General features: G+C 38.0%; 1 protein-coding gene across 1 annotated transcript; it reads right to left on the minus strand.

Annotated features, from left to right (window-relative positions):
- Nucleotides 1–5,345: 5,345 nt before the first annotated feature.
- Nucleotides 5,346–14,327, minus strand: LOC107576135 (venom phosphodiesterase 2-like). Its single transcript, XM_016262382.1, has 8 exons — nt 14,202–14,327; nt 13,552–13,597; nt 12,346–12,500; nt 12,073–12,199; nt 11,639–11,716; nt 8,251–8,383; nt 7,664–7,820; nt 5,346–5,822 (listed from the first exon to the last, which is right to left on the minus strand). Exons 1-8 carry the CDS (start codon nt 14,307–14,309, stop codon nt 5,649–5,651), a joined length of 978 nt encoding a protein of 325 aa, XP_016117868.1. The 5' UTR covers nt 14,310–14,327; the 3' UTR covers nt 5,346–5,648.
- Nucleotides 14,328–14,333: the final 6 nt, after the last annotated feature.

The following is a 14,333-nucleotide window of genomic DNA, read 5'->3' on the forward strand; positions in this document are numbered from 1 at the left end:
CACACTCACACCCACACACACACACACACACACACACACACACAAACACTCTCTGACACACACACACACACACACACACACTCTCTGACACACACACACACACACACACACACTCTCTGACACACACACACACACACACACACACTCTCTGACACACACACACACACACACACACACTCTCTGACACACACACACACACACACACACACTCTCTGACACACACACACACACACACACACACTCTCTGACACACACACACACACACACACACACTCACACTCACTTTGTTGAGAGAGTTCACGTGAGAGCAGAATTCGGTCTCATAACAAGTCCTCTCCTTAAATATGAAGAGTCAAGCAACAGATTCATGAGTTCATCCAAATTTCACAAAAAGCTTATGGATGTAATTATAATATGAGTCAGATGTTGACGGGAGTTGCTGTTTCTGTCTCTTCTGAGCAAGATTCATTCACTTGTTTTGAACACAGAGGCACTTCGATAAGATTGTTTTATTCTTTCTGTTTTAAAGATGTCTTTTTTTGGATTGTCGGACTACTCGAAATGAGAGAACACAGGAAAATATAACTTAATTCAGTCATTTTTACACGACACTGTCAGCTCTACTACTGGCTTAACTCGATAGTTTCATGACATTAACTGAAATAAGAGAACAAAGTATGATATTTACAAATAAAATATCCATATTTACATTCCAAAGATAACATCCAACACAAATCTAACAGTGGTTACATACACATATATTTAATTGTTTGATCAAAATTATTGCTACGAATTAGTAGTCGCTGGATATTAGTAGAGACACATCATAGAGTTCCTACTGAGCTCTACAGCCTTGCATCTGAACGCTTCTGATTGGCCACTGCATTCATTACCTCCACAGAATCCTGTGTGATTGGTTAATTTCTGACCTGTGGCCAGAAGCCAGAAGATCTTTCTGTCATTATTTACATCCAAATGTTACTTCAGTGACATATTTTAAGAAATTAGTTTTTTTTACAGTTGAGGTCAGTGGGGTACAAATGCCACTGGACTTTCAAAACATCATCTTCCAAAAAGATTTTGGTCACAACAACTGGAAATGTTGAAATACTAAGAAATGTGATGTGCTTGAAATGACATAAAAGCCCAGGTTAGTCCAGCAGAATTCCCCAGATTTGTTCCAGTCTGAGTAGAAGATTATGTAGTAAACAAAAACCAAAACCAAAACTGATTTATAAAAATACTTAAAATAATATAAATGTTATTTCCAAACCAAAATAAAATATAACACATATTTTAAAAATTTATTTTATTTCAACATTTCTCATTTTCATTTAGTTTAACTGAAATGACTACACCTAAAACCGAAATCAAATGAATATAAACTATATAGATGTATTTAAAAACAACAAAAACTACAATAAACATACAAAAACACAACAAAATGACTAAACCGTTAAAATTAATGTGAAAGCAGAAAATATAAAAATAAAATATAATTCAAAATGAACAAAACTCTAATCGTATCTCAGTACTAAAACAAGACTGCAGTGAACAGGTTTTGTGTTTCTGTTGGGACCTCACTGATCTGAGCTCATGCGCCTCCGTTTTTGACTGAAAGCATTATTTGTGGATAATTTGGGCTCAAAAACGGAGGTGCATGAGCTCAGATCAAAGAGGTGTATATGATCAATCAGTTTCATCAAAAACATACAAGTGGAAAAGATTCCAAGATTAGGCAATTATTAATTGAGATGATGAAGCATAATGAGAGATTTACAAGCCAACTTTTGTAAGTCAGTTATATTTGACTGGAATTGAGAGAGGAACAAAAGTGGGAACAAAAATAATTAACAAAATTAACAAAATTATCGCAATTTCTTGGGAAGTTGTAGTAGCCTTTGTCAGGAAAGCCGGTGAGTTTTAGTCTAATGTGATAACACTAACTAGCGTTTCCAAGCAAAAGGAAATCGTCTCCAGGAATACAGCATGAGGCTAACAGTAAATGAGAACTTGTACAAGAACGCATCACATTGCCTGGAGCTGTTACTGTCTCTGGGGTTTTTCTCGCAGTGCAGACAAATGTCGATGCAATGAATGTCATGATAGTAAATAAACAGAAAAACAATGAAAACTGTGATCATCTGACCTCAGACTTCCTGCACCGTATTCCCTGGAAACCCATCATTCAAGAAAATATTGACTCTGAATGAAGTCACTGCTGAGACACCTTCACAGGAAGAGGAACACACACTCACACACTAACACTCACACTCACACACTCACACACACACACACACACACACACACACACACACACACACACACACACACACACACACACACACACACACACTCTCACACTCACATACTCACACTCACACACACACACACACACACACACACTCTCACACACTCTCACACTCACACTCACACACTCATTCACACTCATTCACACTCATTCACACTCACACACACACACACACACACTCACTCACACTCACACAGACACACACACACTCACTCTCACACTCACTCACACTCACTCACTCACTCGCTCACACTCACACACTCACACGCTCACTCACACTCACTCACTCACTCGCTCACACTCACACACTCACACGCTCACTCACACTCACTCACTCACTCGCTCACACTCACACACTCACACGCTCACTCACACTCACTCACTCACTCGCTCACACTCACACACTCACACGCTCACTCACACTCACTCACTCACTCGCTCACACTCACACACTCACACGCTCACTCACACTCACTCACTCACTCGCTCACACTCACACACTCACACGCTCACTCACACTCACTCACTCACTCGCTCACACTCACACACACTCACTCACACACACGCTCACTCACACTCACTCACTCACTCACTCACTTGCTCACACTCACACACTCACACACACACACACTTACTCACACTCACACACACTCACACTCACTCACACACTCACACGCTCACTCACACTCACTCACACAGACACACACACACACTCACTCACACACTCACTCACACACACACACACTCACACACTCACACACACACACACTTACTCACACTCACACACACTCACACTCACTCACTCACACACTCACACGCTCACTCACACTCACTCACTCACTCACTCTCTCGCTCACACTCACACACTCACACACACACACACTTACTCACACTCACACACACTCACACTCACTCACTCACACACTCACACGCTCACTCACACTCACTCACTCACTCACTCTCTCGCTCACACTCACACACTCACACACACACACACTTACTCACACTCACACACACTCACACTCACTCACTCACACACTCACACGCTCACTCACACTCACTCACTCACTCACTCACTCGCTCACACTCACACACACTCACTCACTCACTCACACACACTCACACACACTCACACTCACTCACTCACACACTCACACGCTCACTCACACTCACTCACTCACTCGCTCACACTCACACACACTCACTCACTCACTCACTCACACACACTCTCAAAGGCGGCTCAGTTAGCAGACAACGGGTGCATGCTGCATGTGTCTTCTCCTTACACTCACTCACACACTCACACGCTCACTCACTCACTCGCTCACACTCACACTCACACAGACACACACACACACACTCATTCACACTCACACTCACTCGCTCACTCACTCACACACACTCACACTCACACAGACACACTCACACTCACACGCTCACTCACTCTCACACTCACACTCACACAGACACACACACACACACACACACTCACACACTCACACACACACACACACACACACTCACACACACACACACACTCACACACACACACACACACACTCTCACACTCACAAGAGATATTACCATTAACTAAAAATAAAACTAAGATAAAAAAAAACATTTTTTTAGGTAAAATAAAATAAAAAATAGCTATTAGATGAAAAACTTTAACCAAAAATTAGAAATGTTGCCTTGGCAATTAACAGAAATAATTTTAAGCGGAATCACTAAAATTACTGGATTTACTGGAAATAAACAAATAAAGTCAATCCAAAACTAAAACTTAACTCAAAGTAACTTAAACCTAACTAGTAATATTTAAAAATAACAAAAAAGTAAAAATGCCAAAAGCACATAAAAAAAATAAATCAATGAAAACTGAAAATATAAAAATAAAAGCTAATTCAAAAGAATAAATAATACTGTGCTACACACATTTACTCAGGTTGTTAACTTGGGACTTCTACGCTGCAAACAATGATTTTCCCCTCAGTATTCTTCAAATCTAAACATCCTTAAGTCAAGATTCATTTACTGCAGATGCAAAATGGCTTGAGATTTTAAGTCTTGTTTCCTGAAAAATGTATCAAAATGAAGTCATTTTGCTCCTCGAGTGAATTTATCCTGATGCAAGAATTTTTAGATACTTGCACTGGATAACGAGAGAGAAAAAAGTAAAAAAAATCTTCTGCAGTTTTACTATTTTACTTTCATTTTACAGCTTTTTCACAAATGAGGACGCTCCAAAAGGAGGTTTTGGGAGGTTTATTTCACTTCAGGGTACAAATCTACAGACCAGAAGATCTGGTTCAAGACACATCGCACCAATAAACCGGCTAGAAGCAGCAGCAGAGACTGAGACCGACCCGAATCAGACCCGACCGGCGTTTCCCAGAGCCATCAAGCCATGATTAGAGCGCGTCTAATGAAACACGTTTGCAGATATTTCCCAGCAGCCCAGGCTGATCATGCATTAACACACGTGCGTTTGCTGGAGGGAGACCACATTGAAAAATACTGGAATTGAAACTAAACTGTGTTGAAGTCATTTTAATGCATGATAAGTTATGACACATTTCCACCGGTCGATACGAATGACCTCACTGAAGACTGATTCACAGAAAGAGCAGGAACACCAGTGCAATCTAGCTTGTCTTTTACAGCAGCGACGCTCTTACTAAACCATCACCAACCCTCGAGATCTGCATGCTATTCGTCTGGACCCCAAGAATCGTTATTTTATGGGAATAAGTCATAGCTTAATATTTTGCCACTAAAACCAAAATTTCAAATTACACATGAACCACACCCAACAAACTATGACGCAAAATCATTTTATTTGAATATATCGTTGTATGAAATTTATAAAAGCATATAATCTGAGAATTACCAGGATTGACTCTTCATTGGAATGAATGGGATTTCTCATGATTGCTCAAAAACTGTCTACATTTATGAAGCCTACATATTTATTTCTACCAAAACAACATAAATGTCAGTTTTCAAGCAAAATAAATTAATTTTAGGTGCGTAAACGTTCACTTTCAGATGAAAAAAGTGATCAGTTTTTCATGCTGCATTGTTTCATCAATAGACATATTCATGTTCATCAACAAAATTCATCCAAAAGTGTGTGAGATACGGGGGAAAAGACTAAATACTGTATATTTTACAAAAGACACTAATAGTGTATTTTGAGGGTCTTAATGCATCTGCAAAGGTTTGTTCACTTACTAAGCACTACACATTGTTTAGGAATTTTTATGCATCTGTTCTGTCAAAATGGACCTGAATGCGTTAAGAGGATTAAATAAATATATTAACACAAAATCAAAACTCAAGCTTTGGGATGAATGGCGGCGGTGGGGCGGGTCTTCAGACGCAGGAGCTCAGCGATTGGACGCTTGCTGTCCTGAAAGAAGTCCAGTCCGCTGATCCACTCCACATCTCTGACGCGTGATTGGTGCATCCACAGGAGAGGCTCCGCCCACTGAGACTCTGGCTGATCGTCCTGCACACAAACACGCAAACAGTTTCTCATGTGTCTGTGTCACATAAAGCTACATTGTTTCATTAATTAAGCTTCTGTTTACAGGAAGCATCCTCGTTCATGTCACTGATTCAAGTATGAAACAAAAAAAATTAAGTTTATTCAGTGTTTTCATTATTTTTCCCACATTTACTATTTAGTCAATGTATAAATAAAAATATATAGAAGTAGTTAGTTTCACGGCTTAATCACCGTCACTGAAAAATGAAATAAAAATAATATTGAATTTTTACTTAAATAAATAAATGTAAATAAATACATAAAAATATGAATGAACTGTATAATTTATAGCAATTAAATTGTTATGCATAAATAAACAGCAAAGCTGTTAGTTTTACAGCTTAATGCCAATGAAAACCGAAATATAACAAATAATGAATAATTCATTAAATAAATAAAAAATATTTAAAATTGATTTTATAATCAATAAATAAAAAAATCAATACATGAAAATATAATCATTGAATTGTATAAAATAAATAAATGAAAAATATAAATTAATTGTATAATTTGTATCATTTAAATTAATATGCATAAATAAAACAGAGGTTATTAGTTTTACAGCTTAATGTAACTGAAAAATGAAATCAAACAAATAATGAATTATTAAATAATCATTTATAATATTTTATATTTTTATTGAATAAAAAATGAATGGATTGTCTATAATAAATATAATCAATGAATTGTAATAAATTAAATTAATATGCATAAATAAAACAGCGAAGATGCTAGTTTTACAGCTTAATGTCACTATATATACACTGGGTACGGAAAGTATTCAGACCCCCTTAAATTTTTCACTCTTTGTTATATTGCAGCCATTTGCTAAAATCATTTAAGTTAATTTTTGTTCCTCATTAATGTACACACAGCACCCCATATTGACAGAAAAACACAGAATTGTTGACATTTTTGCAGATTTATTAAAAAAGAAAAACTGAAATATCACATGGTCCTAAGTATTCAGACCCTTTGCTGTGACACTCATATATTTAACTCAGGGGCTGTCCATTTCTTCTGATCATCCTGGAGATGGTTCTACACCTTCATTTGAGTCCAGCTGTATTTGATTATACTGATTGGACTTGATTAGCAAAGCCACACACCTGTCTATATAAGACCTTACAACTCACAGTGCATGTCAGAGCAAATGAGAATCACGAGGTCAAAGGAACTGCCTGAAGAGCTCAGAGACAGAATTGTGGCAAGGCACAGATCTGGCCAAGGTTACAAAAAAAAAATCTGCTGCAGCAAAGGGTCTGAATACTTAGGACCATGTGATATTTCAGTTTTTCTTTTTTAATAAATCTGCAAAAATGTCAACAACTCTGTGTTTTTCTGTCAATATGGGGTGCTGTGTGAACATTAATGAGGAAAAAAAATTAACTTAAATGATTTTAGCAAATGGCTGCAATATAACAAAGAGTGAAAAATTTAAGGGGGTCTGAATACTTTCCGTACCCACTATATATATATATATATATATATATATATGAATAATGAAGACATGAATGCTATTTTAAGGTACTAATATGATGTGGTATCAAACAGTAAATGTTCCTACGCTCATTTAGTTGAACATTAAAAAAAGTCACATGACTTCAGAGAAGGTTTGACCGATGATGTGAATAAAGACTAAATGAACAAACTGAATCATTCTGACTGTGATTTACATTGAATCAGCAAAAATAACCAAATGTAAGGATTTGAGTGACGAGGGATTCAGAGAAACCACAGCAGTCATGCTTTCAGATGTGTGTGACAGCGACAGGAACAGGAAGTGTGAGTGTGACACTCACGGCACAGCTCTCCATGTTGTCGCTCCTGTGCGGAAGCAGGAAGGAAACCGTCTGAAGTTCAGCGGAACATTCGCTCACCGTCTGTGTGTCGTTCTTACAGCTCGTCAGGACCACAAAATAATGAGTGGGAACAGGAATAGACGAACCTGCAACGAACCTAAAAAAAATAATAATAACAATTTTTTTTTACTTCTGTACTGTGATGTACATCCCATGATTATTGTAAACTAAAACTATTAAAAACATTTTTGTTAACTGAAATAAAGCTAGAATATATATTGTATTATTATAGAATAAAATATACTAAAATGTGAAATAAATTTAAGTTGAAGCGATTACTAACTGGAAAAAATAAATAAATAAATAAATAAAATGGAACTAAAAATAAAACAGAAAATAATAATTTGATAATATAAAAATCAAAGCTAATTCAAAACATTTATTAAAAAACTATAATATAAATATAATTGTATACACACACACACATATATATATATATATAATACCAAAATTACACTGTAGAGAAACAGATTATGGAAAAAGAATAAAATGTAGGGTGGGAGAATCAAGAAAACAGGAGTACGCACTCCTGGATCTGCTCTGGAGAGTCAAAGCGTCCATCAAAGTTGTAGTCATACACTGGGCCGGTAACCACGTTAATACCGTTATACTGAGATGTGTATTTGAGCAGCAGAACCTCCTGAAAATACTGCCAGAGTCCTGCACAAACACACAAGATCAGTGACCAAATCCACATGAAAACATCATGTAAACACTCACGATTCAAATACTCATGACTCAAAGGTTCACGGCTCAAACACTTGTAACTCAAACACTCATGATTCAAACACTCAGTACTCTCACAATTCATTCACAACATATAAACACTCATGATTCAAATACTCACAATTCAAACAAACACTTAGCATTCAAACACTCATGGTTCCTACACCACATATAAACACTCATGATTCAAATACTCAATACTCTCACAATTCATTCATAACATATAAACACTCACAATTTAAACAAAAACCTAGTAATCTAACACTTACGATTCAAACACACATGGTTCAAACACTCATGACTCAAACACTCACGATTCATATACCACATATAAACACTCATGACTCAAACACTCACGATTCGTATTCCACATATAAACACTCATGACTCAAACACTCACGATTCGTATTCCACATATAAACACTCATGACTCAAACACTCACGATTCGTATTCCACATATAAACACTCATGACTCAAACACTCACGATTCGTATTCCACATATAAACACTCATGACTCAAACACTCACGATTCGTATTCCACATATAAACACTCATGACTCAAACACTCACGATTCGTATTCCACATATAAACACTCATGACTCAAACACTCACGATTCGTATTCCACATATAAACACTCATGACTCAAACACTCACGATTCGTATTCCACATATAAACACTCATGACTCAAACACTCACGATTCGTATTCCACATATAAACACTCATGACTCAAACACTCACGATTCGTATTCCACATATAAACACTCATGACTCAAACACTCACGATTCGTATTCCACATATAAACACTCATGACTCAAACACTCACGATTCGTATTCCACATATAAACACTCATGACTCAAACACTCACGATTCGTATTCCACATATAAACACTCATGACTCAAACACTCACGATTCGTATTCCACATATAAACACTCATGACTCAAACACTCACGATTCGTATTCCACATATAAACACTCATGACTCAAACACTCACGATTCGTATTCCACATATAAACACTCATGACTCAAACACTCACGATTCGTATTCCACATATAAACACTCATGACTCAAACACTCACGATTCGTATTCCACATATAAACACTCATGACTCAAACACTCACGATTCGTATTCCACATATAAACACTCATGACTCAAACACTCACGATTCGTATTCCACATATAAACACTCATGACTCAAACACTCACGATTCGTATTCCACATATAAACACTCATGACTCAAACACTCACGATTCGTATTCCACATATAAACACTCATGACTCAAACACTCACGATTCGTATTCCACATATAAACACTCATGACTCAAACACTCACGATTCGTATTCCACATATAAACACTCATGACTCAAACACTCACGATTCGTATTCCACATATAAACACTCATGACTCAAACACTCACGATTCGTATTCCACATATAAACACTCATGACTCAAACACTCACGATTCGTATTCCACATATAAACACTCATGACTCAAACACTCACGATTCGTATTCCACATATAAACACTCATGACTCAAACACTCACGATTCGTATTCCACATATAAACACTCATGACTCAAACACTCACGATTCGTATTCCACATATAAACACTCATGACTCAAACACTCACGATTCGTATTCCACATATAAACACTCATGACTCAAACACTCACGATTCGTATTCCACATATAAACACTCATGACTCAAACACTCACGATTCGTATTCCACATATAAACACTCATGACTCAAACACTCACGATTCGTATTCCACATATAAACACTCATGACTCAAACACTCACGATTCGTATTCCACATATAAACACTCATGACTCAAACACTCACGATTCGTATTCCACATATAAACACTCATGACTCAAACACTCACGATTCGTATTCCACATATAAACACTCATGACTCAAACACTCACGATTCGTATTCCACATATAAACACTCATGACTCAAACACTCACGATTCGTATTCCACATATAAACACTCATGACTCAAACACTCACGATTCGTATTCCACATATAAACACTCATGACTCAAACACTCACGATTCGTATTCCACATATAAACACTCATGACTCAAACACTCACGATTCGTATTCCACATATAAACACTCATGACTCAAACACTCACGATTCGTATTCCACATATAAACACTCATGACTCAAACACTCACGATTCGTATTCCACATATAAACACTCATGACTCAAACACTCACGATTCGTATTCCACATATAAACACTCATGACTCAAACACTCACGATTCGTATTCCACATATAAACACTCATGACTCAAACACTCACGATTCGTATTCCACATATAAACACTCATGACTCAAACACTCACGATTCGTATTCCACATATAAACACTCATGACTCAAACACTCACGATTCGTATTCCACATATAAACACTCATGACTCAAACACTCACGATTCGTATTCCACATATAAACACTCATGACTCAAACACTCACGATTCGTATTCCACATATAAACACTCATGACTCAAACACTCACGATTCGTATTCCACATATAAACACTCATGACTCAAACACTCACGATTCGTATTCCACATATAAACACTCATGACTCAAACACTCACGATTCGTATTCCACATATAAACACTCATGACTCAAACACTCACGATTCGTATTCCACATATAAACACTCATGACTCAAACACTCACGATTCGTATTCCACATATAAACACTCATGACTCAAACACTCACGATTCGTATTCCACATATAAACACTCATGACTCAAACACTCACGATTCGTATTCCACATATAAACACTCATGACTCAAACACTCACGATTCGTATTCCACATATAAACACTCATGACTCAAACACTCACGATTCGTATTCCACATATAAACACTCATGACTCAAACACTCACGATTCGTATTCCACATATAAACACTCATGACTCAAACACTCACGATTCGTATTCCACATATAAACACTCATGACTCAAACACTCACGATTCATATTCCACATATAAAAACTCACGACTCAAATACTCATGACTCAAACACCATATTTAAACACTCACAACTCAAACAAACACTCAAGATTAAAACACTCACGATCCAAACAAACAAACAAACAAACACTTACTAATAATAAACTCACAACTCAAACACTCACTCTTGAACTGTGGGAAGACGGGCACCACGTTTCCAAGTGTCAGAGCATCAAACTGATCTTCAGACGTGCGGTTCAGATCTGACAACACAAACACATTAAACACACACAACTTCACTTTTTTATTGGGTTTTATTGTTAACTAAAACTATAATAAAATAATATAAAAATATTCGAACTTATTTTTACTTAATGAACAAATAAAAAAATACATGAAAAAAATAAATGAAATTAATATGCATAAATAAAACACTGAGGATAATGCAACTGAAAAATGAAATTATTAAATAAATTTTTACTTATGTATTGTTAAGTACATCCCAGAGTTATAGCTATATTAATATAATATGAATATTAAAATAATATACATAAAATGTGAAAAGTTGCATAGGCAACTAACTGCAATAAATTAAGCACACATGCACACACACACTCACTGGGTGGGAACAGGAAGACGTGTGTGATGTTGCCAGCGTTGTTGAACTGTTCACATGTCGCGCTCTGATTGGCTGGAATCCTGATGTCTGCCCGGAGACAATCTGAGATGACCGGAGAACTTTCAGCCTACAAACACACATGTTCAGTTTGTCATTAGAACCAGATCTGAGCATGTTCAGCTGAAGACATGAGTCACATGTTAGCATGTCCTGGCTGGTTGCTAGAGTGTTGCTATGCCACTGTTGCAGTATGTGTATGTGTGTGCATCTCACGGTTTTGTCGAGAGTGAAGGAGCTCCAGACAGGCGTGTGGGTGAGTGTGCTGTAGGCCGTGATGAATCCGTGTTGATGCAGGACACAGTATTTAGCGTCAGACTGTAGAACCCGCGGACGGCCGAACAACATGTGTCGCCTCTCACTCTCAGCCACTGCACACACACACACACACACACACACACACACAGAGTCCGTTATGATCAGCTGTTTAGCAGGTGACTGACACAGAATGTCAAAGACTTCCTGCTGAACTTTATCAGCTCTGGTCTGAGTAATCGTGACTCTCACAGCTTTCAACATCATGTAACCTCAATGTTATCTCAACAGTGCTCCTACACGCTGACACGAGTTTGATAAGTCCTGCCCAGTCATCTTACACAGTCACTTCTTGATTTTCTACACACCAAACTTTCCCTATCAGCAGGTGACCAGAGGAGAAACACCAGCGTCATGGGTTTGATTCCTAGGGAACTGAAAAGATATGCCAAAAGCATCAGTGTAAATGTAAATAAGCCGGTCTAATGGACCAAATCATTTACATTGATGCACGTGGCAGATGCTTTTATTCAAAGCGACTTCATGGTTAACATTTGATCAGTTCATGCATTCCCTGGAAATCAAACCCATGATTTTGTTGTTGCAAATGCTATTTAATCTACGGGAATGCCTGCAATAACAGTCACTAGTTTACTGCAGCATGTGAACTTCCACAGAAGTCTATATCACAGAAGACTGTTGGTAAAGGCTTTGAGTTTGAAGCATGTCATGAACTTCTGCTATACGGCGTCACATGGTCAACACACATGTGCGATGTTAATGAATGAAACCTGCTGTTATGAAACAGACGTGTGTGAGAGAAAGAGTTTCAGGAACTCTCCAGTGTGTGGGAACAAACTTCACCTTCAGTGTTCCTTTCGACAGCAAATTTGGACTTATGTAGCTGCCAGTAGTTTACTGTATTTAACAGTGAATTTTTTTTACAGTAGGCAATGCTACAGTTCAAATGTTGGGATCTGACCTCCTAACCACGCTGGAGATTCGATCTGACTGGATCTCTTCCCAAATCGTCCCTCCCTAAATGTCAATAGATTTTCGTCATAGTTTTTGTCATTCAAAACAAGTTTTTATTTTGTTATCGTCTCGTTTTTGTCGGTGAAAAAATGTTGACGAAAATGATTTGTCAACAAAATTAACACTGCTCACCTTCAGCATCAGTGAGATTCAGACGCGCGTTGATGTCACTTCCACTCTGAAATACACACACACACACACACACAGAGCTAGATTAGTGGAGATATGAGGACACAAATTTGTATAATGACATGGGTATGACATAAGTATTACAAGGAGAAGGTGACTTATGAGGACATTACCCCATGTCCCCATTTTTTACCCCAGGGGTAGGTTTAGGGGTAGGTTTGGTGTAGAGCGATAGAAAATACAGTTTGTACAGTATAAAAACCATTACGCCTATGGAGAGTCCCCACAATTCACAAAAAACAAACATGTGTGTGTGTGTGTGTGTGTGTGTGTGTGAGTGAGTGTGTGTGTGAGTGAGTGTGTGTATGTGTGAGTGAGTGTGTGTGTGAGTGTGTGTGTGTGTGTGTGAGTGAGTGTGTGTGTGAGTGAGTGTGGGAGTGTGTGTGTGTGAGAGAGTGAGTGGGTGAGTGCGTGTGAGAGAGTGAGTGGGTGAGTGTGTGTGTGAGAGTGTCAGTGTTTGTGTGTGAGTGTGTGTGAGTGAGTGAGTGGGTGAGTGGGTGTGTGTTTGTGTGAGTGGGTGAGTGTGTGTGTGTGAGTGTGTGTGTGTGTGTGTATGTGTGAGTGTTTGTGTGTGTGTGTGAGTGTGTGTGTACCAGTGCAGTGCAGCTGCAGCCCAGTGTGTGTGTGGGCTCCAGGCTGGTGATCGGGCACTGCTCCGGGCCGCTCTGCTCTGTCGGGTGACTGGGGCTGTAAACCGACATCCGCAGCAGGTGGTTCAGACTCCC

The sequence above is a fragment of the Sinocyclocheilus grahami genome, unplaced genomic scaffold (genome assembly GCF_001515645.1).
Source record: "Sinocyclocheilus grahami isolate Dianchi unplaced genomic scaffold, SAMN03320097.WGS_v1.1 scaffold3251.1, whole genome shotgun sequence".
NCBI lineage: Eukaryota > Metazoa > Chordata > Actinopteri > Cypriniformes > Cyprinidae > Sinocyclocheilus > Sinocyclocheilus grahami.